Raw genomic sequence first — 24208 nt, 5'->3', positions numbered from 1 at the left:
TGGGGTTTTTTCTAAAAAGATGTATTTCTATTTTATTTCCAGATGTGATTCTCCAGCAAGCAAATAAATATAGTGGGGGAGGCGGGGGAGAGAGGTAAGGATTACGATAAATTAGAAAGAAGCCGGGGTAGGGGAAGGAAGGGGGGGTGGTGGGAGAGGTGGCAGGGAGCCCCCTGGTGGGCACGACCCCCTTCCGCGCCCTGCCGGCCCCTCCTCGGCTGCTGGCTCCATCCGGGCAGCGCTGCTCCTCTCCAGGCCGCTGGGCCTCACGTGACCCGCTCACAGGTCCGTCACTTTGTTCTCCACCAGGGCTGCTACCTGCTGCAGGCGGCAGGCCAGCTGCATCTTCTGGCCCACGGGATCCTCCTCCAGGGCACCGATGATCTGCCAGGGCAGAAGAGGGTGCCCTGCCTGAGGCCTCCGTGCTCCGCCCGTTACCCAGGGCCGTGCCAGCCTGGGGGGGTCCAGCAGGAGCTGCCCCAGGCCTCCCCGAGGAATCTGGACAGAAGCCACGCTCCTTCCCCAACCTGGGCCCCCCCCTCCCCGCCCAGATGGGCCCAGACACCTGCTTCCACCGGCAGGGAGGATCCCCGGGGCCTGGCTCTGGGCTCTGGGGCCTTGCCCCTCTCCCCCCAACCCCCCCCCACCCCCCCCCCGCCTCGAGCGCCCCTCCCCCCACTGGAGCGCCGCAGGCCTCACCTGGTCGTAATACCTGTGGATGTGGTTGTAGAGCTCTTGCAAAGCTTCCAGGCAGTGGGGGACTGATGTGTAGTTCTGGGGGCAGCACGTGGAGGGGTGAGCCCCGGCCTGGACCTTAAACCCCAAACCTCCCCCCTCCACCCCGCCCCCACCCGAACATGGAGGAGTGCGCCCCCTGGGCTGCGCCTCACCCCGGAGAGCTCGGCCAGAGCCGAGTTCATCTCCTGATAGCTGGCCGGGGAGCTCTGGCGGATGTCGGAGTAGTATCTGGCAGGGGAGACACGGTTAGGCGCGGGCAGCCCCCCCCCCCAGTCCCCCCCCCCCCCATGGCCCGACACCTACCTCTCCACCATCTGCTTGTAGCGAGGGATCTCCCGGGCATACAGCAGTTTGTTCACTGGGGAGTCCTGCTCCGGGTAGGGGTGGGCCTGAGCGGGGAGGCGGGGGAGCTCCGGCCCTGTCACCCTGAATGCATCACCGGTGCCCTCCCCCCATCCCCGGGCCTCCCGGCCCGTTAGGCGCCACCACCCCAACCCCACCCCCAGGCCCACTCAGGGCTGGGTACTGAGCCTCCGTGGCGTGTGCCCTGAGCCTTTCCTTGTCAGCCCTCTGGAAGCTACCAGGGCCGGCTCTGCCTTTACCCGGCCCACTTTATGCTCCGAGATAGTGCAGGAGTCGATGAAGGTTTGGGCGATGACCGCCAGGATGGCGTCCACGTTGTCTGACACGCGCACGTCAAAGATGAGCTGTGGGTTCTTCAGGGCGTTCACCCAGAATCGCAACAGCAGGCTGGGGACACGGGTCGGCCACAGGCATCGTCAGCCCGGGCCTCGGACCTGAGTTCCGCAGGGAGCTGTCTTACGAGTCCGTGTCGGGGGCGGCCAGAAATCCAGGGTGTGTGACACCACACGTAGGTTCGCGTCCTGGCCCTGTGGCCCCCACCCCGGGCAATGTCCTTATCCCTCTGGGACTCCATGTCTCGACCGCATGGGGGCGGGGACAGTAGGCGAGGCACCTGTTAGTCTTCCAGATGTGCAAGGTCTCCGGGTCCTCAATGCCATGCTTCTCTGCCAGCTCGTCCAGGAAGTCGAACAGGTACTTGACGGCTATGGGCACGGGCCTGTTCACGCTGAGGATGGCCTGGAACGTGTCGTCTACAAACTTCTGCAGCGTGCCCTAGAAGGCATGGGCGGGGCCGTGCGGGAGGCCGGGGCGGGCTCCGTCAGTGGGTGGGGCCCCTCTACCTCTCGGGACCACGCCCTCTCCACGTCGGGACCACGCCCTCTCCACTGCCCAGTCAGGGCCCCCCTCCGGGAACCTTCCCAGCCTTGTGGCTCCTCCCTCCAGCTCCGCAGCTACACCGACCTTCATGGAGAGCAGGCGGGTGAGGTAGATTTCTGGAATTGCCTTCGCGCGCGCCCGCTCCCGTTCTCGCTCCCTCAGGCTGCTGCGCCGGGCCTTAGCCCCTTCCGGCTCTTCGGTGGCTTTCACCAGGTGCCAGAGGTGGACCCCGCCCTCCTCGCCATCCTCCAGCATGGGGGTGTCTGAGGGCGCAGAAGCCCGGCCTCAGTCCTGTGCCCCTGCCTGCTCTCCCACACCACCGGCCGGGGATGCCCAGCCTGGGAAAAGAGAGGCAGAGAGGGTGGCAGCCGAGGGGCTCGCTCAGCCCAACACCCCTTGGTCCCAGAGCTCCCCAACCAGGACGAGCTGGCGCCCCCGTCTGCCCCAGGCCCTCGGCCCAGCCTAGAGCGTTCGCTTGCCCACTGGCGCGGTGTGGGGGACACCCAGGCAAGGCAGACGGCAAGCCCAGGGCTCCTGCCTGCCCACTTCAGCTCTGGGGCGCAGATGGGCGCATGGGGGCCGCAGGACTCACTCTCCCCCAAGGGGCAGCTCTGGGCCAGGCTCTGGGAGACGGCGCCTCCCTTGTGCAGCTGGGGGATGAGCCTCACTGTGGCTCCGTCTGGGACCTGGTGGGGCGGTGAGCAGAAGCTGGGCTCCCTCCCTGGCTGATCCAGAGATGGGGGCCTGCCTCCCCCCAGCACCTGCCCGCCGGTTACCTTGTAGTGCTGTAGGGTGTTGAGTCTCTTCCAGTGGTTCTGGGTCACCGAGGTCAGGTCCTCATCTGACAGGGTCAGATGACCAGCGAGACCCGAGCGCCACTCTGGGGGCATGTGGGGAGGCCGATTAGTCTGCAGCCAGTCCCCCAAGCCTGCCATTTGAAGCAAGGCCCGGCTGAACATCTACAGGTGGGAACAGGCCCATGTGGGGACGGGGGGGGGGTGGGCTCTCTCACCGAGGTCTAGGGCGTGCACTGAGGGCCTTTGGGAGAAGGGGGTGCCCTTGTAGACTTGGTCCAACACCTTCTCTTTGACCTGGGTGATGGTGTCTGTGTCGAGCACCCGGGCAGGCACGCGCTGTGCCGCACCACTCCCCGCGGCCCCGCCGGCCCTGGGGCCCACCAACACCATCAGCGTCAGGGGCCGGAAGTCCACATCCTCCCGAAGCAGGCGGCTGTCATTCAGGGTCCGTTTTGCCTTGCCGGTCACGGCGTCCACGGGGCCCTTGTCCACCTGGTACTGGATGGCCCGGAGGAGCATGTACAGCGGCTCACCGGCCACCTCCTGCAAGCATCGGGACAGGCCCGTGTCAGCTCCGAGGGGAGACGCCTCCGCCCCACGCCTTCCCCCTTTCCAAGCCCTCGTAGCCCGAGGCCCCGGGGAGAATTGGGGCCAGGTCCGCGAGGCCGCACGCAGCAGCCCGCGCGTGAAGTGAGGGGACGAGGTGTCACCTGGGGCACCCCTCACCTTCAGGAAGGCGTAGAGACAGATGGAAAGCCAGTTGGTAAGCAGTTTCTCTACCATGGTCTCTGTCCTGGGGGGAGCAGGCCCCAGGTCAGAGGGGGTGGTGCTGCGGGGCCACCCCGTCCCCGGGCCGAGGTGGGCAAAGGGGGGAAGCAAGGGCTCTGCCGCCTGTCGGTCCCCTTTGCCCGGGCCCCCGGGAAGGATGCCCATCTACCTCCCTACCGGTGCCTTCTGTCCTGGCCTGCCTCCTGGGGGTTCCCGGCCCTGCCCGGCCCCAGGACGGGGCAGGGCGGGCGGGCAGGTGGGCAGCTCAGCGGGGAGTCCCCCACCCCTGCTCCCGGGACCCGTGGTCGGGCCAGAGCCAACCTGCGCAGCATGAGCTTGGGGTTCTTGTGCACGTAATGGGCGGCCAGGTCACTTAGCAGAGTCCTCATGATGTCAGTCAGGTACTCAAGCTTGCCGTGCAGCGCCAGAGACAGCAGAGAAGCCACGTGGCAGCGGTCCCGCTGGGAGAAGCCGGGCTGCTCCTCCAGGGTGTGGATGAGCTGTGGCGGGGGGGGGGGGGGGGGGGGCGGCGCGGGGCGGCACTTAGGGGAGCCCCGCGTATTCTCCCACCTTTGTGCCCCCACCCGCTGCCCGGCCCCGCCGCACCCCCGCCCCCGGGCGCCCTGCCCAGCCGCGTAGTCCTCACCGTGAGGAGGAAGAGCTTGCTGTTGAGCAGGTTGGAGAGCTGCGTCAGGCCCTGGCGCACGGGGGCGCGGCGGCCCTCTTCGCCAGGCCCCTCGGGTGCGGGCTGCAGTGGGCAGCCGCCGCGCCCTGGGAAGAAGACTCGCTCGGCATACGTGTGGTAGTCCAGGAAGGGGATCCCGCTGGCCTCCAGGTCGCTGCTGAGGTCGGTCATCTCGGTCATCAGGTCTGCGGGCCGGGAGTCACCCAGGTGTGGGCTCGGGCCCAGCTGGGCCCTCTGCCCACCGCTCCCTCCCCACGGCCCCCACCCCACCTGTGAACTCCTTGCGGCACTGGTCACCCACGCCAATCTCCAGGTTCTCCAGCTGCACCAGAACCTTCTGATAGTCCCGCAGGGCCTGCTTGCTCTTGTGCCTGCAGCCCGGGGACCAGGTGTCAGCCGCGGGCCCGAGCCTGGGGGGGCCGAGGTCACCGAGCCAGGGTGGCCAGCTGCCTGGAGGCCTGCCGCGGGGGGGGGGGGCGCCTCTACACCAGTGAAGGGGCAAGCTCGCGCAGGGGTCGCGGGGCGCTCTCACCTGTACATGAGGGTGAGGAGGAGTACAGCGGCAATGAGAACCGCCGCGCCCATGCCCAGGCCCACCTGGGCCTCCACAGGGAAGGCGGACAGAGGGGGCTCCGTCTCGTACTGGACGGGGCCCAGGGCCAGGCGCACGTTGCCCATCTGAACCTGGGGGGACGGGGCTCCTGAGTGCGGGCCTTCAGGGCTCCGCCCGCCCAGCCGCCAAGGCACCCAGAGCCCCGCCTCACCACGAACTGCGGCAGGCTACTGGAGCCGTTGGCTGGCTGGGGGGCCCGCGACGGCGGCTCGCAGTAGAGGTGGGTGAGCGTGAGGGTCTTCACCAGGCACTCGCCGTCACCGATGTGCACGCGCACCTCCTCCTTGCTGATCCCCAGGTTGAGGCCCTGGCCCTGGGAGACACACGGTGGGGGGGGGGGGGCTCGAGCCAGGACAGCCAGCCTAGGCGCGCGCTTCCCGCACAGAGCCGGCCGGCAGAAGCCCCCACCTCCACGTCCAGGACGTTGCCCGGCTTGAGGCGGTAGGGGCGGGCGGGCTCCTCGCGGCTGAGGGGGGCCAGGCGGGGGTTGGGCTGGTACAGGAAGTCCTGGCCCCCGCTGGCGCTGGCGAAGTCTACGTGCACGTTGTCTAGGGTGAAAAAGACCCGCTGCGGGTGCGCCCCATCTGGCACGGCAGGGCTCTGGCACAGGAGGAGGCTGGACGAGTTGACGGAACAGACGGTGGAGCACTAGGAGGCAGCCGGGGGCAGGACCAGGTGGGGTGAGCTGGGGCTCCCTCGCTCGCTCCCTGGGGGCCAGGGGGACCCCGGGCCCCCGCCCTCCCTCCGCGGGCACGACCGGCCCCGCCGCCGGCCCGTGGGGCGCTCACCTGCAGCAGGCCTCCCTCGAGCTGGATACAAGCCTGGGGGGCTGCAGCGGGGGCCCCGCAGCTCCTCGTCGGGGTTGAGGCCGGGGGCCGGGCCCCTGCGACCTGCATCTCCGCCGGGGCCTCCAGCCACACGGACAGCAGGGGCCGCCGCACCACGTCCAGGCCCGTGCCCCTGGCTCGGATCAGCCGCCCGCCCCTGTGCCGGGGCGGCAGTCAGCAGGGGCGGGGCGCGAGCAGGAGGCCCCGCCCCCGCCCCGCCTCCCCGGCCAGGTGCGGCGGCGACCCCGAGCGGACTGGGTCCTCACCCCCGGAAGCTGACGCTGGGCTCTGCCGCCACAAGCTGGGGGTTGGCGGTGTAGTGGAACGGGCTGGCGGGCAGCGTGCGCTGGGCGTGGCCAAACACCACTCGAACCACAGCTTCTCCTGGGCTGGCCTGGGACATGGTGTGGCACACAATGGCCTCGGGACACACCGGCTCCCGGCTGCAGGGTGGGGAGGGGTCTGGCATCTTGCGCTCTAGCCTGGGCCTGGCCACCCCACCAGAGACCCAAGGTCGCCTCCCTCAGTGAGGGCACAGGGTACTAGGGATGGGCACAGTGGCCATTTCTGTTGCACTTTGATGGGGGCTTTTAGGGAGCCCTGAGTCCACTGCCCCCGGTACATGAGGGGACAGTGAGGCCTGCAGGGAATGCCCCGAGCTGACAGCAGCCAGCTTGGGGCCAGGAGGAGAGACACTCACATAGGACAGGGTTGTCCACCCACAAAGACGCTGACGTTGCCTCCTGTCTGCAGGTGCTGCCCGTGGATGGTGAGCTGGGTACCCCCTGCCTGGGGGCCCCACTGGGGGCTCAGGCTCAGCAGGACGGGGTCCTGGGGGACAGAGCAGCCTGGGGCAGCCATGGCAGCCTGGCCTGGCACTCACTCACCTCGGCTCTGGTCCCCGAGGCACTTGTGCTTCGTCACCCGGGCCACCGCCCACCACACCCTCCTTCCGGAACCCCTGTGTCAGGGCTTCTGCAGCCCCGCGGCTCTCCTTCTAGCTGCCCTGCCCTCGGAGGGGGCTCTTCTCTCCTCACTGCGTCTCTGCCCCTCGGGACGGCCTCCTCTGCCACGGCTTACACCTCCCAGCCCCCCACCCCCACCCCAGCTCTAAACCCCGAGATCCAATCACCACCTTCGGGCGCCGCAGAACTCCCGATACTAACCGGGCCCTGCCTCCCTCCGCTCCCGCCCTGGGCTTCCTGGCTTCAGAATTAGCCCCAGTGGATGGCGGGGGCTCAAGCTAGTGTCTGGAGGCGTCCCCACTCTCCCTCACTCCCGAGCTGTGCCGGCAGGAAGCTCCAGTCCCTCACTGCCCTCCTCCCCGCACCGGGACAGATGCCACCACTGTCCTCGGCTCAGGGGCCTGAACGAACAGTCAGATCCGCGGCTTCGCTCCTGGACGAGTGACGGCCCTTCGTGCGACCTCCCAGGCCAACTTTGAAAGCCTCACCTAGATGTCCATATGCCCTCCTGCCCCTCCCTCCTACTGTCGCTCTGTGCGGGGACCACCCAGGCGTGGGCACTGACCTGGTAGGTGAAATGCTGGGTTGAGACGCCTGGTGGCCGATTCTTAATGGCCACTTGGACTGGCCCTGTGGTGCCGTTGGGGGCAGGGGATGTCACGCACACAATCCTGGGGAATGGAGACCCGGTGGCTGGTCAGGCCCTCCCTCAGCAGGAGCCGTGGGCCACTCACCGGCCACTGCCCAGGACCTGCGCCCTCTCGCTGCCAGCTCCCCTCTCCTTCCCTCCCCTGGCTCATCTTCCTTTGGCGCATCTGGCCCGGGCCCACGTTCCTTGGCTCCAGGCCTCCCTTCTCTGGGCAGCCGCTCTCTGTGGGCCTCCCCGGGAGGGCATCCCTCCCCCGCCCCCCGGGCAGCTAGGATGCCTCACCGGGCAGAGGTGCGGTAGAGGGAGGGCTCAGGGCTGCAGGGCCGGCCAGCCACATTCACGGCGTCTCGCACCTCAGCAAAGTCCCGGCCCAGGTTGGAGCCCCAGATGGTGAGGGCCAAGCCGCCCTCGGGGGGCCCGGTCAGGGGCTCGATCTGCAGCAGGGAAGGGTGACGATGGAGCGTTCGGATCCCACATCCGACCTGCAGTAGGGGTGCCCGGCCAGCTGACCAGCCTGAGGCAGGACAGAGCCGCTAGGGCTCGGGGGCCTGAGCGCAGGCTGGTCTGACCTGGGTGAGGTCAGGAGAGTGGAGAGCGTGGCAGGGCGGATGGGGAGGGGGTGGAAGGGTGGGCCGTGGGATGGGGGGCGGCAGAGGGGCTGGGGGCTCACTGCGTCAATGCTGGGCGTGGGACACAGCAGCTCCACGGCCCCGGGGGGGCATAGAGGACCGTAGCGACAGGCGGGCTGCCCGTGGCTGCACCACAGACAGCCCAGGCTTCCGTTGGCCGCCTGGCAGCGGCTGCAGTCGGGGTGGCCCACGGCACAGTCGTACAGGGTCACTAGGGAAGGCCAGGCGGTGCACTGAGGCGCATCCCGTCTGCCACACGCCTTGTGCCACCCGCCCTGCCGTCCCCAAGCTCACCATGAAGAGCGTGGGCATTGTCCAGCCGTTGCCCCTTGCCCCGGGTGATATAGATGGGCACCGGGAGCTCCTGCTGGGCCATGGAGGGGTAGAACTGTGGGTGGAGGGTGGGGTCAGGCTGGGCCCGACTCAGGATGCCCCTGGCCCCCGTCTCCTCCAGGACCCTCCTCCCAGAATGGGTGCCTCGCTTCCGTGCCCACGTCTCCCGGCAGACTGCGAGCCTGGGGCAGAGGCTGTGGGTGCCATGTTCCCGCTGCATGCCCCGGGCCTACGCAGAGCAGGCCTCGGGATGGCGACAGGACACCGATGGCCCAGAAGGGTCTGCGAGGCAAGGGCCGTGCGGGGCCCCCGAGGGCTACAGAAAGTGTGTGGTGGCAGGTGAGGCTGTGGGGCGGCCACACACCTGCTGGGCCTGGCAGTAGATGAGGCCCACGTCCCCGGCCGTCTCTTCCAGAGAGGCCGGCAGCCTTCGAAGTTCTCCGGGCAGCTCCAGCCAGCAGTGGTACGAGGCGGGCAGGCTCTGGGAGTGGACGTCGTCAGGACCCTGGACACGGTCAGCCCCCCCCCCCCCATCCCTATCCCCCACTCACTCCGAAATGCTGAAGGTTCCGCACGCGCAGGGCCAAACGGCTCTCCCAACCGACAGGCACCAGGAGGGGACCCGCTGGGCCCTCCACCCGGGGACAGGCCCCTGGGCCACGCACCTGGACATCCGTCTGTGGAAAGGAGACCCTTTAGCCCTTCGGAAGTTGAGGGGCCCGGGCAGGGCATAGCGTGGGTCGGGGGCTGGGCCCACCCACCTCCTGGGCACTGTAGACGGTCACCTCCCCCTCTGGGCAGTGCTCCCCGTACACACAGCGGCTGCTCCGTGGGCACCAGTGGCACCGCCAGAGGCTGCCCACACAAGCGCGGCACCTGGAGGGGTGGGGGGGGCGGTGGCTGCTCAGGCTGGGCTCCGTCGGGGGCTGCCACCCCTGCCCAGCAGCCAGGCCCAGCACTCACGGGGCGGCCGCCTCCAAGGCCTGGACAGCGCTGCAGTCGTAGAAGGAGAAGTTGGTGGCGGCCACGGCCACGTCCTCAAACATCAAAGCCAGGGGCAAGGTGATGTGGTCTGGGAGGGGATGGTGGTAGGTCATGCGGCTCCTGCCCCTGCAGCTCCCGCCCCGGTCCCCAACCTCCCCGCCCCAGGGGCCCCTCACCTGTGCCTGGAGGGTTAAGAGGCAGCTGATCTTGGGGAGGAGTGATGCAGGCTACGTGGGGCCCTTCCACGTGAGCCAAACTGTCGTAGTCCCCAAAGGCGCAATGGAAGTATTCATCCATGGCCAGGGTGGGCAGCCGAGGGACAGACAAGGTGACCTGGGACACACACAAGGAAAACAGAGCAGGCAGGGGCTTCTTGGTGTGTGTGTGGGGTGTCTCAGCAAAGGAGATGCTGCTAGGGCAGAGCAGGGGTGAGGGCGGAGCGGGGTGGGAGCAGATACAGCAGGACAGGAGGCCGGGGAGGCCCACCCCCCCACCACCCCCCACCACCGCAGGCAGCTAGTGGCGGGCATCTTACCACGCCCTGCTCCTGGCGCGGGCGGTGGGCCGGCAGCAAGGTCTGCACATGCGGGCAGTGGCTGTCCTCGTAGCTCCACAGCCACTGGTTGGCCTGGGCTGCTCGGTCGCATTGGCCCTTGCGGGTACACCTGTGGGACAGGGGCCCGTTGGCCTGCCACGTGGGTCTCAGGGGGAGTGAAAGGGACTACGCTCAAGAGGAAGGGGCTGAGGGGGCGCCTGGGTGTCTCAGTCACTTGAGTGTCCGACTTCGGCTCAGGTCATGATCTCGCGTTTCATGGGTTCGAGCCCCGCGTCGGGCCCTGGGCCGACAGCTCGGAGCCTGGAGCCTGCTTCAGGTTCTGGGTCTCCCTCGCTCTCTGCCCCTGCCCTGCTCGTTCTCCGTCTGTCTCCCTCCCTCCCTCCCTCTCTCTCTCTCTCAAAAATAAATGAAACATTAAAAAATATATATATAAACATTAAAAAAAAAAGAGGAAGGGGCCAAGCAGACAGGGCTTCCCGGTCAGCGTGCAGGCTTTGGGGGCCACTGCCGCACGGAGAAGGCTTGCCACCGGAGGAGGCCTGGCTGGGGGCGGGGCTGGCAAAGGAGGAGGAAGCAGGCTGGGCCTCCAGGGGCAGGGTGGAGGCAGTGCCCCTGGGGTGCCCTCAGGCACACCCGCCGCCTGTCGGCAGCGCTCACCTGCCCTGGAGGACGCACCAGCCGCACAGCGGGTCCCGGGCCTGGAGGCAGCTGGCACAGTCAGGGAACTGGGGGCACGCTGCCACGGGCACCCGGTCCACCTGCGGGGGCGGCAAGGGCCAGGGGCGGTGGGTGCGGGGACTCGGGGTGCGTGTGCCCTCCCTGCCCCGGGACAAGCCTCACCCGCTGGGCAGTCAGGACGTAGAGGTGGCTGCCCCTGCCGTCCACCAGCAGGTCTGGGCTGATAGCTGAGCCCAGAAGCCCCACTTGCTGGGAGTGGTACACCTGGCCTCGGGAGCCGTTGACAAAGACCTGGAGGGACGACAAGGCCTGCTCCCGAGATGGCCACGGGCCAGCCACCCAGGGCACGTGCTCTCCTCTCGGTTGGGGCTCCCGGGAGGCACCCTTTCCCGTAGAGCCGGCTCTCCTTCCTGCCAGACCGGGGAGGCTGGGCCATGGGCCGTGCATGGGAGTGGGGCGGGATGCCCTGTTCTGCCGGCGTCACCTCCCGCTTTGGGCATCACCCGGCCACCCCGGCTAAGGGCCTTGGGAGCCAGGGGCGGGAGGGCAGCTGCAGGGATGTGAGCAGGTCACGAGGAGGCCAGAGTCTGCCTCGCAGAGACCTCCGGGGCCAGGCCGGCTCTGGGGACCGGGCACAGCCCACCCCATCCCCGTGGCAATCCTGCCCGCCTTGACCGCTGGCTCCCGCTACGATCTGGAGCAACGGGGGCTGCCCAGGAGGTTCCTGGGAAGTCATCCTAAGTCACGCGCCTAGGCGTCCCGGGAGGCGGCACCCGGCCAGCCATCGGTGTGTGGTGTGGCCTTCCGACCTGCCAGGGGGACGCGGCCCGAGAGGCGCAAGGGACCTGGGGCTTCCCCGAGCAGGGCAGGGGCACCCCCAGTCAAGCCAGTGAGGCCAGGCCTCACCGGGCAGTGTGGAGGCCTTTGGCGCTCGGGGCCCAGGGCTCGGGCAGCCCCTCCTCCGTCAGGGCCTCACCTTATGCAGCTGCCCCTGGGTGTCCCCCAGGACAGCTATCGTGTGCCCATCTGCCTGGAGGCCTGTCACGGCGCTGATGGGCTGCCGGAGCTGCAGCAGCGGCCTGGCCTCCAGGGGCTGGCGGCCAGCAATGGGGCTGGGCGTGTGCTCGTCACCGCAGGGGTATGACTCGGGGGAGTCCTGGGTGGACAGGGAGGGGATCAGATTCCTGGAAGAGGCAGGAAGTGCCTTCCCCGGGCCCAGAGCTAGTCAAGGCTGGAGGGCGAGGCCAGGGAACCCTGGGGGACCCGGGACGGAGTGGTCAGGCCCCCAGCCCCGTGTCAGGACAAGCTCACACAGCAGAGGGACACAGGCCAAGGGCAGCTAGGAGCCTGCCCCTCCCGGACATCCTCTAAGCAGCCGGTTGTCACCTGACAGCATCCAGCCACCCACAGCCCGGGACTACGTGTGGCGGTCCCTGCCTTGGGCCGAGAGACACCGCGGAGCGACAGGGACGGAGAGGCAGGCCAGGCAAGACGGGGCCGCCTCACGAAGGCGGCACACAAAGCCCGCGGTGACAGGGGCACTCACGGGGGGCAGGGCGACGCAGCGAGACGTGACTCCATACTCCACGGAGGCCTCCTCCGTGCCGCTGGGGCCCCGGCCACCCGCCGTGTAGCAAAGGCGCCGGGCCCGGTCCATGCTCCCGTCCAGCTCAGCCAAGGGAAAGGCGCACAGGGCCGCCTGCGCCCCGCTGGGGCCTGCGGCAAATGCCCCTAGCAAGGTGGTCGGGGCGAGGAAGGCAGCCTGGATGAGGCCCTGGCCCTGGCAGGTGAGGGGCACCTCCACGTAGGAGTAAAGGTTGGCATCCCCGAGACAGAGCCGGGCCACGTAGGAGCGGTACTCGGCCTGCGCCCGCGCGCCCCGGCGGCGGAAGACGAAGTAGGCGGAGCGGGCGTTGGCAAAGGCCCCCACGTAGCTGTTGTTGTAGTCCGAGAAGTCGCCCACCACCAGGCGGCCCAGGCCCTCGCTGGAGAAGGGCTGCGGCCCGGCCAGCTGGCGCACGGTCAGGGGCGGCACCCCTCCCGACAGCTTCCCCGCCAGGCCTCTGGCCACCAGCAGGAGGTCCCGGCCTGGCGTAGGCACCACCAGGCCCACCGTGGCCACCCCCGGGGCGTTGGCAGCCACGAACTGCCCGTCGCCAGGGTCCTCGGCCTGGTACAGCACCTGGGCCACATCGTCAAGGCGCCGCTTCTCACACACGCCCTGCCGCACCTGCCCGCAGGCCACGAGCTCCCCGGCCCGGCCGCTCACCAGCAGCAGCTGGTTGGCGTTGTCGGTGAGCCGGGCCTGCGGGCAGTCCGCCGGGTCACGGAAGGGCACGCAGTCGGGACTGTCGAACACAGGGCCGGTGACAGCCACGGCCTCCAGCTGCAGCTCGGGGCTGAGCTGGAAGAGGCGGTTCACGGCGCCCACGTAGAGGGTGCCGCGGCCAGGGGCCAGGGCCAAGTGGTTGAAGGTGGTGTTGGGGGCGGAGAAGTGTCGGGCCTCGGTCAGGGGCGGTGGCGGGCACAACAGCAGCACGAGCAGGAGGTGGGGCCCGAGGGGAGGCCGGGGAGCCATCACAGGTACCTGGGGGGAGAGCGCAGCCAAGCGAGGCCTGGTCGGGGCGGGGGGGCGGGGGGTGGGGGGAGAGCACCAGCCTCCACACCCTATGCCCGCACGTGTCAGGGCAGTGAAAGACACCGACGAAGAGGGGTGGAGAGAGCACCAGAGGAAGAGGAGGATCCAGAAGGGAGACAGATAGGAAGGGAGGCAGAGGACAGAGAGAGAGACAGAGGGAGACAGGGAGAAAAGGGGCAGAGAGAGAGACAGAGAGAGGCACAGAGAGAGTATCCACGAGATGGGGGGAGGGTGGGCTGGGGCGCACACACACGTGTGCCCGAGGAAAGAATTTCTCTCATCTCCTACGTCTTAAGCATCTACATTGTTGAAGGATGGGGCGGGTCCTGAAAAGGCACAAGAACAAAACAGAAGGACTCTGAGCCACGGAGGGGCAGTGAGAGAGGGGAAAGGGCGGGAGAGGAGGGGCAGGGGAGAAGCGGGAGGTGCTGATGGGGAGACACCAGGGGAGGCAGAGAGGCTGCGGCAGCCAGGCAAGCGGGAAGGGGAGGGAAAGACAAGGAAGAGGACAGGGACGTAGAACAAAGGCTGGTGGCAGTTGTCAGCCTGGGGGCAAGGGGAGCAGGGCCACCATGCAAGGTGGGGGACAGCCACAGCACGAGAGAGACGGTGAGGGCGTGGAGAGAAACCTCGCCCTGGGCAGGCAGGGCCAGCTGTAAAGAGGGACCCTCTCCAGGACGCCTGGGTGGCTCAGCCAGCTGAGCGTCCGACTTCGGCTCAGGTGGCCATCTCAAGGTTTGCGGGTTCGAGCCCCGCGTCGGGCTCTGTGCTGACAGCTCGGAGCCTGGAGCCTGCCTCGGATTCTGAGTCTCCCTCTCTGTCTCTCTGCCCCTTCCCCGCTCACGTGGCAATGGAGGCAGGGCAGAGGAGAGGGCTGGGAGGGGGTCAGAGCGGGGACTGGGGGACACCTGGGAGCCAGCCAGAGTGGGCACTTGGGGAGGCCGTGGGGAAGCACCGAGAGATGACACCGGGTGCAGGGGTAGAGCGGGGGCCCCAGCCCTGGGGTGCTGACGTGCAGGCGTGAGAGAGAGAGAGAGAGAGAGAGAGAGAGAGAGAGAGAGAGAAGGGTGAGCCTGCCTGAGGAGAGGGGCACTCGGGGGCGAAGCCAGGCCTGGGCACCCCCACCCCCACCCATGTGGAGCCATTCGGAGCTCACGCTAAAGCTATCTTCCTTGGGCCTGTGGGGGCCCCGAGCCTCCAGAGGAGGCCGCCCCGCGTCCCGGCCCCTGCTCCACAACCTCGGGTCCCCGCGGCTGCCAGGTGACGAGGCGACAGGAAGCGCCGGCTCACCACGCAGAGCTCCCGGGCGCAGAGCCGCAGAGAAGGGGACAGAGTCCAGGTCCTAAGTTGGGCTGGGGTCCTGCGCAGCTGGGCATGGCCCGCTGTCCCTGGGTGCCCTGCGGCTTGGCGGCGGAGACGCCAGCCCGGGCCCCGGCGGGTGTGCCGGCTGGAGGCAGAGCCCCGAGGAAGGCCCCGGAGCCCCTTATCTCAGGGACACAGACAGGAAGGTCAGGCCCGGCCTGGGGACAGGGGCGTTTCCTGTGGACCCGGGATCTCGGTGGCCAGGCCCGGGCTGTGTGGGTGAGGGGAACAGACGCGGTGCACGGGAGCCCCGCGCCCGGGCTCCCCTGGACCACTGTGCCTGCCCTGCCTCGTACCCCCGCCCCCCGCCCCAGGCACCACGTCTGTGGACGGGGGACCCAGGCGCTTACCGCCTTGAAGAGGAGCGACAGAGGGGTCTCCTGGGCAGCGTGGCGCCGAGGGAGGCCCATCTCCTCAGTTTGGCCGGCCCAGGGCGGCGGCGACGGGCACAAGGCGGCTGTGGGGGGCATTGTCCTGAGTGGGAGGGAGACACTGGAGCCTCGGCCCCGGGGGAGGAGGGAGGCCAGGGGGGCCAAGGGCCCGGCGGCTGGGCTCCACCGCAGCTGGCAGCTTTGTGAATAGTGGCCGGGCCAAGGCAGCCCTGCCTCCACCCCAACAATGTCCCCTCTGTCCGCGGGCCTGGGCCAGGGACTCACTGTCTGGTGCTCTCACCCCCACCCGGGCTGTTCGGGCCGGGGGGCTCCCCGCCACGCCCCACCCCCAGAGAGACACCCCCCAGGACCTGGGGACAAAGGACAGGGTTTCTTCGAGCCAGCAAAATGAGACCGACACGGCCGGCCCCGGCCCACTCCCGCCCCGTGCCAGCCAGCGTGCGCCTCTGTGTCCCGCCCCCCCGGGTCCCTGTGAAGGGCACAGGGTAGGCCACTGGGCCCCCACAGGAAGGTCAGGGCGCTGAGCCCCTGCGATGCCAGCCTCAGCCTTGGTAGCCTTGGTGCCCGGTCGAAGTGCCAGTCCTGGCCCTCAATGCCTGCCTTTGTCCGGGCTGGGGGCCGGGAGATGCTGACAAAGGCAGCCCGTCCAGGAGACCTTGCACCCCCACCCCACCCCCTTGGCCCGGAATAAGACTGTCCAGAGAGCAAGCGACCTGTGTCCATCCAGCCCCGCCCCGGGGGACTGGGAAAGTCGTGCCAGGTGCAGCATGATGGTAGGGGGTGGTGCCCGTGGGGGGGGGTGCTGTGGGGGGGGGCTGAGGCAGAGAGGATGCGTATGAGGGGGCGGGGGCATGGCCCCCAGGAACCCAGTACTTAGCCTCAGTTGCAGCAACTGGTTTCCCTCGCCCGGGGAAACACGGGCCCTAGATGGGCCTAGAGGTCCCCTCTGCGTGTGGGGCGCAGGAGGGGGTGGGAAGGGAGTGGCGACCGACAGCTGGCTCTCCGGCCAACCTCACAGGGCACCGTCTGCACCCCAGGCTGGCAGAGCAGGGGCCCTGGGCTGTGACGGGGGGGCAGGTGCACATGGGGTGGGGTGCCCACTTTCTCCACGGTGCACCGCAGCAGCAGCTTCGGGGCAAGGTGGTGGCAGCGGGGCTCACTGCCACCCGGTCGGGCCGGTTGGGTGGCTGTGGGGGTGGGGAGCCAGGCGGGCCTCCTCCCTACCCTGCCCCCTGCCCCCAGCCCCTCCAGCTTTCCCATTTGGGGGTTAGAAGCCTGGGGTCCCACCTCCCAGCTCCAGGGCGCCCCCCTCAGGGGGTGCCGTGCCCCTAAGGCCTCAGGAGGTGTTGGATCGGGGCGCCTGATGGCCTTTGCCCTCTCCGGCGAGCGGGCCCTGCAGACCCCCGGCTTCTCCCAGACCCAGCACGCCCCAAGGCAGCACCCCACGACCCAGCGTCCCTTGCACCCCGCGTCCTCGCCAGCCCCAGTTCCTGCCTACCTGGGTGGGCCGCTGGCAGGGGTTGAAGAGCAGCTGGCAGTGCCCAAAGTGCGTCCCCAGCACAGCCCTGGCCTCCCTCCCACAACGCAATCGCGCCCAACCCCACTTCTCCTGGCGGGGCCTGCCTGGGCCGCCCGGCCCCTCCCCGCCCACCCCTGTGCCTGCCGGTGCAGGGCAGGGCGTTGCTGCCCTCTGCTGGCCTCAGTGGGCACCTGGCTGGAGCAGGTGAGAGCAGGCAGTGCCCTCCCGTTGGGTGGGCAGGCAGGCATTCCGTAGCGCCTACCGGGTGCCGGTCTTGGGCCTCGCAGTGGCGCCGTTCAGAGACAAAGCCCACTGCCACCTGATCCAAGGGTGTCTGTCCCGGGCCTGGGGGGTGGGGCAGAACTACGTGCCCACCGATGAGGCTCCACTGCTGGAACAGCTCATCTCTGGAGGACACCTCGCGTGGGAGGGAGAGGAGGCAAGTCTACGGGGGCTCAGGGCATCAGGGAGAGCTTCATGGAGGAAGTGAGATTTAAGCTGACCTTGAACCACACATTTCTGCTACTTCTGATGTCCTCCTGACCATCAGGGCTGCTCTAAGTGTTTTGCGTGTGTGAACTCATTCACCCCTTACCATGACCCCAGAAGGGGTACCCTGATTTTCTACAGTTCACAGGTGGGGAAACTGAGGCATGAGAGGTTAGGAAACTTGCACAAAGTTGCAGGGCTAGTTAATGGCAAGGCTAAGAGTCAACTGTAGGGCCCCTGCACTTAACCAGCAGGCCACGTGGCCCTGAGCTATGAACCAAGGCAGGCATTGGGCAGCAGGGGAGATGGGGACTGCCCGATGCCAGGCTCGCAGGTGACATAGGCGCACGTGCCTCCCCGTGCCTGGAGCACAGTTTTCGTCGAACGGGATGCAGAGGTCAGCCAATCAGGGAGAACTTAGACTTACGGCAAAAGTCACCATGACCTTGTAAATAGCTCGGAATTTGGACAAGCGTAAGCTGGTGGCCCTGGGTGGAGAGCGTGGGAGAATGTGGACCAGTGGTGGCAATGGGCACGTGGAGAGGTGGGTATGCTCCAGATGTGCCGGAGGGGGCAGAATCCTGGAGACCTGGTGTTCCATGGGGTGTAGGCAGTGCGGGCAGGAGAATCCGGGGGACCCCTGGGCCCTTTCTGCGGGAAAGTGGCTCCCGGCAGGGCAGAGGTGCGGGTGGAGGGGTGGGCGGTGCAGGTAGGACGAGAGGACTGAAGGGCCTATGAGGTGGGAGATGGCCGATGGAGTTGTTGGGGTGTTAGTGTGAGAAGCTCGGCTCAAGGGGACTGGGGCACTGGGATGGATGTGTGTCGCCAGAGGGGACTTGGAAGCAAGACCAGGAGCGTCCAGGCAGGTGAGTGACCCTGAGCCCGAGGGCCCGCGGATGTGGAGCACAGGTGCTCAATATGTTACTGCCTCCCTCTCTGCGCCCTCCCAGGGGCAAGACGAGGTGCCCACAGGGGGCCGGGGAGGGATCTAGGAGCCCCAGGAGGGCCAGGCTGTTGGGGAGGGACAGTGTGTGTGGGGGGGACACAAGGGCAGGGCTCTGAACAGTAAGACTGGAAAGACCGTCCCCCAGCAGCCCCGGAGCCAGCCGGCCCCCCAACCTCCCAACCCTATCCACCCTTCCGCCTCTGCACCTCACACACACGTACGTCCTGACTGACCTCGGGAAAGACATCTTCCATCTCGGCAATGGCAACGTTTTTCCTACCTTTCCACAGAAGAAAATAAACCTGTAGTCGCACGGCACCGCTTTTTGTAAGTTTATTTTTGAGAGAGACAGAGACCACAACCAGGGGAGGGGCAGAGACAGAGGGGCACAGAGGATCCGAAGCTGGCTCCCTGCCCACAGCAGAGAGCCCGACCCGGGGCCCCGAACCCGCCAACCGTGAGATCATGACCTGAGCCGAAGTCGGACGCTCAACCGACTGAGCCATGTCGGCGCCCCGCGCAACACGATTTTGAATAGCTTTGCGCGCATATCCGGAGCAGGTGGCGGCCCCGAGCCTGAATTTGGTGGCAACCATGGAGGATGTTTCCAGGTTTTGTGCGCTTGAAATCTCCTAGAAAGGGAGCCGTGTGGTGGGCTTCCTTCTGCCCACGACCCCTTCCCCTCACCACGGCCCTGGGGAGATGTATTTGTGCTGATCCTTGCCGATGGCACATTTATCAGCGTCCCCTCGAGGGGTGGGGAGGCGGCCGTCGCTGGTCCGAGCGCCCGGTGGTGCCGTGCCCGGCGTCCTGGCGCTGACTGCTTTCCCAGTGCCAGGCTCTCCAGACGCTGGCAGGAGGCTCGCCGGGTCACAGGCCATGTGCCACCGCCGTAATTTCCTACTCAGGTATCCTTCCGTCCCTCCGGAATGGGTTTGTTTGCATGTACCTTCTCCTTTTCCACATGGGGGGCTGTCCTCCTTGCCCCCGTGTTCAGCCCACCCGGCTCCACTGACTGTCCCAAGCCTCTGTGGCCGTGGCTCTCTCTTCTGTCCTTTTGGTTGATTTCTCTACCTCTGTTAAACTTACTAAAGCTTGAAAGCTTCTTTTTCTTCTCTTCCTCCTTTTTCTTCTCCTTCGCTCTCCCCCTCAGTTGGCTGCTCCTTCTTCTCATCATCTTTCAAAATTATCTTGCCTATACTAGACCCTTTAGTTTTCCTTAAAAGTTTAAGAAACAGGGGCGTCTGGGTGGCTCAGTCGGTTGAGCGTCCAACTTCGGCTCAGGTCATGGTCTCACAGTTTGTGGGTTTGAGCCCCGCATCGGGCTCTGGGCTGTCGGCTCGGAGCCTGGAGCCCGCTTCGGATTCTGTGTCTCCCTCTCTCTCTGCCCCTGCCCCGCTTGCACTCTGTCTCTCTCAAAAATAAACATTAAAAAAAATTTTTTTTTAAGTTTAAGAAACAGTTTGTCAAGTTCCAGGAAAAACTCTGTTGGGATTTTTTTGAAGGGGTAAATAGAGATTTTGTTCCATTTTGAAACCCTTTGGAGACTAGCTACCTCTAAAATTTTGTTTCCCCGTCTATGAACATAGCGTATCTCTATTTAATAAGGTCCTTTAAATACACATTTCCCCAAAGGACATGCGCATCGTTCGTTACATGTCTCATACCATGATAAATGCTGTCTTCTTTTTAATTTACCTTCTGATAGCGCTGCTGGTATTACGTCTAGTAATGCTTTTTGGAGTCCTTTTGTGGATTCTGTTTGTTTTCTATTTATACAATCATGTCATCTGCCTAGTGACTACTTTGTTTCTTCTTCTGCAGTCCTTTTTTTTTTTTCCTCAAAATGTTAATTTGAACTCTAGTTAGTTAACCTATAGTGTCATGTTGGTTTCAGGAGTAGAGCTCAATGATTCATCACTTACATACAATACCCAGTGCTCATCCCAACAAGTGCCCTCGTCAATCCCATCACCCATTTTCCCCTCCCCCACACCCCCTCCCTGCAATCAACCCTCAGTTTGTTCCCTATCGTTGAGTCTCTTATGGTTTGTTTCCCTCTCTCTTTTTTTCCTCCCTTCCCATATGTTTACCTGTTTCGTTTCTTAAATTGCACATATGAGTGAAATCATATGGTATTTGTCTTTCTCTGACTGACTTATTTAGCTTAACATTATACTCTCTAGCTCCATCCATGTCATTGCAAATGGCCAGGTTTCATTCTTTCTGGTGGCTGAGTAACATTTCATTTCATTGTCTATGTGAACCACATCTTCTTTATCCATTCATCCGTCGATGGACATCTGGGCTCTTTCCATACTTTGGCTGTTGTCGATGGTGCTGCTATAAACATGGGGGTGCGTGTGTCCCTTCGAAACAGCACCCCTGTATCCCGTGGATAAATGCCTAGTGGTGCAATTGTTGGGTCGTAGGGTAGTTCTATTTGTAACTTTTTGAGGAGCCTCCGTACTGTTTTCCAGAGTGGCTGTACCAGTTTTCATTCCCACCAACGGTGCACGACGGTTCCCCTTTCTCCACATCCTTGCCAACATCTCTTGTTTCCTGAGTTGTTAACTTTAGCCACTCTGACCTGCATGAGGTGGTATCTCAGTGTGGCTTTGATTCGTATTTCCCTGATGATGAGTGAAGTCGAGCATCTTTTCATGTGTCTGTTGGCCATCCGGATGTCTTCTTTGGAAAAGTGCCTATTCATGTCTTCTGCCCATTTCCTCACTGGATTATTTGTTTTTTTGCGGGGGGATGTTGAGTTGGATAAGTTCGGTATAGATTTTGGAGACTAACCCTTTATCTAATGTCATTTGCAAATATCTTCTCCCATTTTCCAGTCCTTTTAACTGTAGTTTCTTTTCTTTCGCTTCCTTCCCTGGATAGTACAACATGGAATCAAAGCAGAAAGAATGTTCTCAGTTTAACCGTTAAGTAGGATGTTTGCAGGCGGTGTTTGCTAGACGCCTTTATGAGAGTAAGGAGACTCCCCTTCAGTCCTAGTTTGCTATGTGTTCAATTCTTATCGAATGCTTTTTCTCAGTGCATTGAGATGGTAACAGGAGTTTCTTCCTCTCACCTGTTAATATGGTGAGTTATAGTAATTGATTCTCTAATGTTACACCACTTTTACATTTTCTGGGCTAAACTCAACCTTGTCATGGTGTATTCTTTTCATATATAGTTCGGGATTGGCCTTTCTTCCTTCCTCCCTTTCTCTCTCTCTCCCTTCCTGCCTGTGTTCCTTCTTTCCTTTCTTCCTCTTCTTTCTTTCTTTCTTTCTTTCTTTCTTTCTTTCTTTCTTTCTTTCTTTCTTTCTTTTGTCTTGTATTATCCTTGTTGAGTTTTGATGTAGAGGCATCATAAAATGTGTTGGGAGAGCATTTTGCCTTTTCTGTTCCTTGGGACTATTGATCTGAGAGAGAGTTATTAGTTTCTTGAAGATTTGATAGAATTCATCTATAAACCTTGTTTTTGCAGTCTTTTGACCCTCTTTCCATACATTTTAACCTTAAGAAATGTTTATTTTATTTTTGAGAGAGAGAGAGAGAGAATGAGCAGGGGAGGGGCAGAGAGAGGGAGACAGAGAATCCTAAGCAGGCTCTGGACTGTTAGTGCAGAGCCTGTCTGGGGCTCGATCTCACAAACCAGTGAGATCATGAACTGAGCTGCCATTAAGAGTCAGATGCCTAACCAACTGAGTCACCCGGATGCCCCTATCCCTACATTTTAAACTACCTATCCAATTTCTTTAATAATTATGGGACTGTTCAGGTTTTCTTGAGTCAATTTTTTTTATTGTGATAGAAAATTCATAAAGTTTACCATCCGAACCATTCTAGGTATACAACAGTTCAGTATGGTAAGTACACTTACATTGTTATGAAACAGATCTCCAGAACTTTCATCTTGCAAAGCTGAAACTCTATACCCATTAAACAACTCTCCTTTTGCCCCCCTCTCCAGCCCTTGGCACCTATCATTTTATTTTCCATTTTTATGAATTTGATCCCTTTAGATTCCTTGTAGAAGTGGAATCATACAGTATTTGTCATTTGTGCCTGGCTTATTTCACTTGGCATAATGTCCTCAAGGTTCATGCGTGCAGTAGCCTATGACAGGATTTCCTTCCTGTTTTAGGAAAGTAGTGTTGCATGGATAGACCACATTTTGTTCGTCCATTCACCAGCTGGTGGCTGCTGAGGTTGGCCATTGTGAATAATGCCGCCATGATCATGGATGTACAAAAATCTCTGCTTTCAACTCCTTTGGATATATATCCAGAAGTAGGATTGCAGGATCATGTAGTGGTTCTAGTTTAAATTTTTTCAGGAACCTCCATACTGTTTTCCATGGTGCTTGCACCATTTTATAACTCCCAACAGTGCACACGTTTCCAATTTCTTCACATCCCTGCCAACACCTGATATTTTCCATTCTTTTTCAAGTTTATTCATTATATTTTGAGAGAGAGAGGCAAAGAGAAAGAGAGAGAGAGAGCAGGGAGGGGGCAGAGAGAGAGAGGGAGAGAGAGAATCCCAAGCAGGCTCCACGCTGTCAGCACCAAGCCCGACACTGGGCTCGAACCCGTGGACCGTGAGATCGTGAGTCAAAGAGCCAAGTCAAGAGTGGGTCACTTAGCAGACAGAGCCACCCGGGCTCCCTGAGATCACGAACTGAGCCAAAATCGGGAGTCGGACGCTAAACCGATTGAGCCACCCAGGCGCCCCGGGAGTTTTATAGTCTTAGGTCTTACATTTAGGCCTTTAAGCCATGTTGGATGGGTGTATGTGCACGATGTAAGGTAAGGGTCCAACTTCATTCTTCTGCATGTGGATGTCCGGTTTCCCAGCTCTGTCTGTTGAAGAGATCATCCTTTCCCCCACTGAGTGGTCTTGGCACCCTTTCGAAGATCGTCTGAACTTCTCTGTCAGGATTTATTCTGGGGTCTGTGTTCTGTCCTGTCGGTTTGTCTGTCTGTCTTCATGCCACACCACACGATTTCGGTTCCTGTAGCATGTTTTGAAATCAGGAAGTGTGACTCCTCCAACTTTGTGCTTCTTTTTCAGAATTGTTTTGGCTGTTTGGGGTCCCTTGAGAGTCCATGTGAACTTTTGCATGAGTCTTTCTACTTCGACTTAGTTTTTGATAAACAGTATTTTATTAGGAGCATGCCCCTTTCGTCACAATTTTGCATTTGTTAGGATAAAGTCTTTTGGTTTTATTATTACGAAATTTGGTAGGTCAAAAGCAGATGGAATTGCTTAATATCCAGCTATCTTTGGCTTGTAAAAATGGCAGCTTCATCTTATCCGATGTAATACATACACAAGAGAACACACCAGTTCTGTGCACTGTGTAGAGAATGACGATAAAGCGCTATGCCTACATCCCCGCCATCCCCTGGAGGACTGCACTCCCAAAGCCTCTGAAGACCCCAAGTACCCTCCTCCTCCCTCAATGGAGGTAACCATGATCCCTCCATGTTTTTCTTTTTTTTTTTTATGTTTATTTGTTTTTGAGAGAGAGAGAGAGAGAGACAGAGCATGAGCGGGGGAGGGGCAGAGAGAGAGAGAGGGAGACACAGAATCCGAAGCAGGCTCCAGGCTCCGAGCTGTCAGCACAGAGCCCGACGCGGGGCTCGAACTCATGATCCGTGAGATTATGACCTGAGCCAAAGTCAGACACCTAACCGACTGAGCCACCCAGGCACCCTTCCTTGTTCTTCTTTATACTTATCCCAAATATGAATTATCCCAAAACAGTATGATTTAGTTTTGTATATTCTGCACTTTATATAAATGGAATCGTACCAGATGCAATTTTCTGTAACTTGTCGCTTTAATCCCATATCACACTTGTGACAGAGTCCAGACTGCTGCACGGGGCTGTGGTTTCCTCACTCTTATTGCCGAGGGCTCGCTGCGGCAGCACATACGCTGAAATTGGCGCGATACAGAGATTAGCATGGTCCCTGAGCAAGGATGGCACTCTTATTGCCGAATAGTTTCCTGTCCTATGACTCTAACATACCGTGTTTATTCTCCTGCTACTGGACACTTGGCTCGTTTCTGGCTTTGGCTTGTTATAAGATGGTTTATTTGTAAACCATCTGGTTTATTTGTAAAAGAGCTTCTCCAGGATGTGCCCAGGGGTGACATCCTTAGGTCATACATATGTACATCTTTAAGTCTACTGGATAAGGACAGATCGTTTTCCAGAGTGGCTATACCAGCTCACATAGCACCCCCGCTCCGCGCCGCAGTGTAAGAGTTCCTGCTGCCCCATAGCATCGCCAGTGCCCAGGGCGGTCACACTTTCTAATTTCTGCCAATCGGTGGGAATACAGGGATATTTCACCGTGACTTTAGTTTGCATTTGCACGGGCCTTC

General features: G+C 62.5%; 1 protein-coding gene and 1 non-coding gene across 11 annotated transcripts; one reads left to right on the top strand and one right to left on the bottom strand.

The window, feature by feature from the left end:
* On the bottom strand, positions 1-16464 carry PLXNB3 (plexin B3). Of its 10 annotated transcripts, none has more exons than XM_023249477.2 (36): positions 16355-16464; positions 14815-14921; positions 12011-13051; positions 11441-11620; positions 10627-10755; positions 10444-10544; positions 9766-9895; positions 9407-9563; positions 9210-9318; positions 9008-9122; positions 8798-8923; positions 8611-8727; positions 8208-8301; positions 7955-8124; positions 7567-7718; positions 7201-7306; positions 6371-6501; positions 5937-6113; positions 5632-5827; positions 5252-5491; positions 4995-5156; positions 4763-4914; positions 4501-4601; positions 4192-4415; positions 3867-4045; positions 3504-3570; positions 2993-3320; positions 2757-2860; positions 2573-2666; positions 2065-2243; positions 1715-1875; positions 1341-1488; positions 1042-1127; positions 891-966; positions 700-774; positions 1-384 (listed from the first exon to the last, which is right to left on the bottom strand). In XM_023249477.2, the coding sequence occupies exons 2-36, from the start codon at positions 14872-14874 to the stop codon at positions 280-282; spliced, it is 5772 nt and encodes a 1923-aa protein (XP_023105245.2). In that variant the 5' UTR covers positions 14875-14921; positions 16355-16464; the 3' UTR covers positions 1-279. The 10 variants fall into 10 exon arrangements, 9 of the variants coding, with proteins under 9 accessions (XP_023105245.2, XP_023105242.2, XP_023105247.2 ...); XM_023249474.2 differs by having other exon boundaries at positions 14815-14938; positions 16355-16443; XM_023249479.2 differs by lacking the exon at positions 16355-16464 and adding an exon at positions 13356-13428 and having other exon boundaries at positions 14815-14939.
* Positions 16465-23731: 7267 nt separating this feature from the next.
* Positions 23732-23835, top strand: LOC111558834. The gene has a single exon (XR_002739965.1). It is a non-coding gene; the product is annotated as a U6 spliceosomal RNA (small nuclear RNA).
* The last annotated feature ends 373 nt before the right edge of the window (positions 23836-24208 follow it).

Source organism: Felis catus, chromosome X (genome assembly GCF_018350175.1).
Source record: "Felis catus isolate Fca126 chromosome X, F.catus_Fca126_mat1.0, whole genome shotgun sequence".
Classification (NCBI taxonomy): domain Eukaryota; kingdom Metazoa; phylum Chordata; class Mammalia; order Carnivora; family Felidae; genus Felis; species Felis catus.
The sequence above is the reverse complement of the archived record's forward strand: the minus strand, read 5'-3'. Positions and strand labels throughout refer to the sequence as shown.

What these genes read in the sequence shown, in the direction of transcription:
- PLXNB3 (XM_023249474.2), bottom strand. Translation starts at nt 14,934, where the DNA reads ATGCCCCCCACAGCCGCCTTGTGCCCGTCGCCGCCGCCCTGGGCCGGC. An exon ending in ACGTCCTGACTGCCCAGCGG is followed by an intron (nt 10,545 to 10,626) that starts GTGAGGCTTGTC and finishes CCGCCCCCGCAG; the next exon opens with GTGGACCGGGTGCCCGTGGC. An exon ending in CGCGCCAGGAGCAGGGCGTG is followed by an intron (nt 9,564 to 9,765) that starts GTAAGATGCCCG and finishes TGTGTGTCCCAG; the next exon opens with GTCACCTTGTCTGTCCCTCG.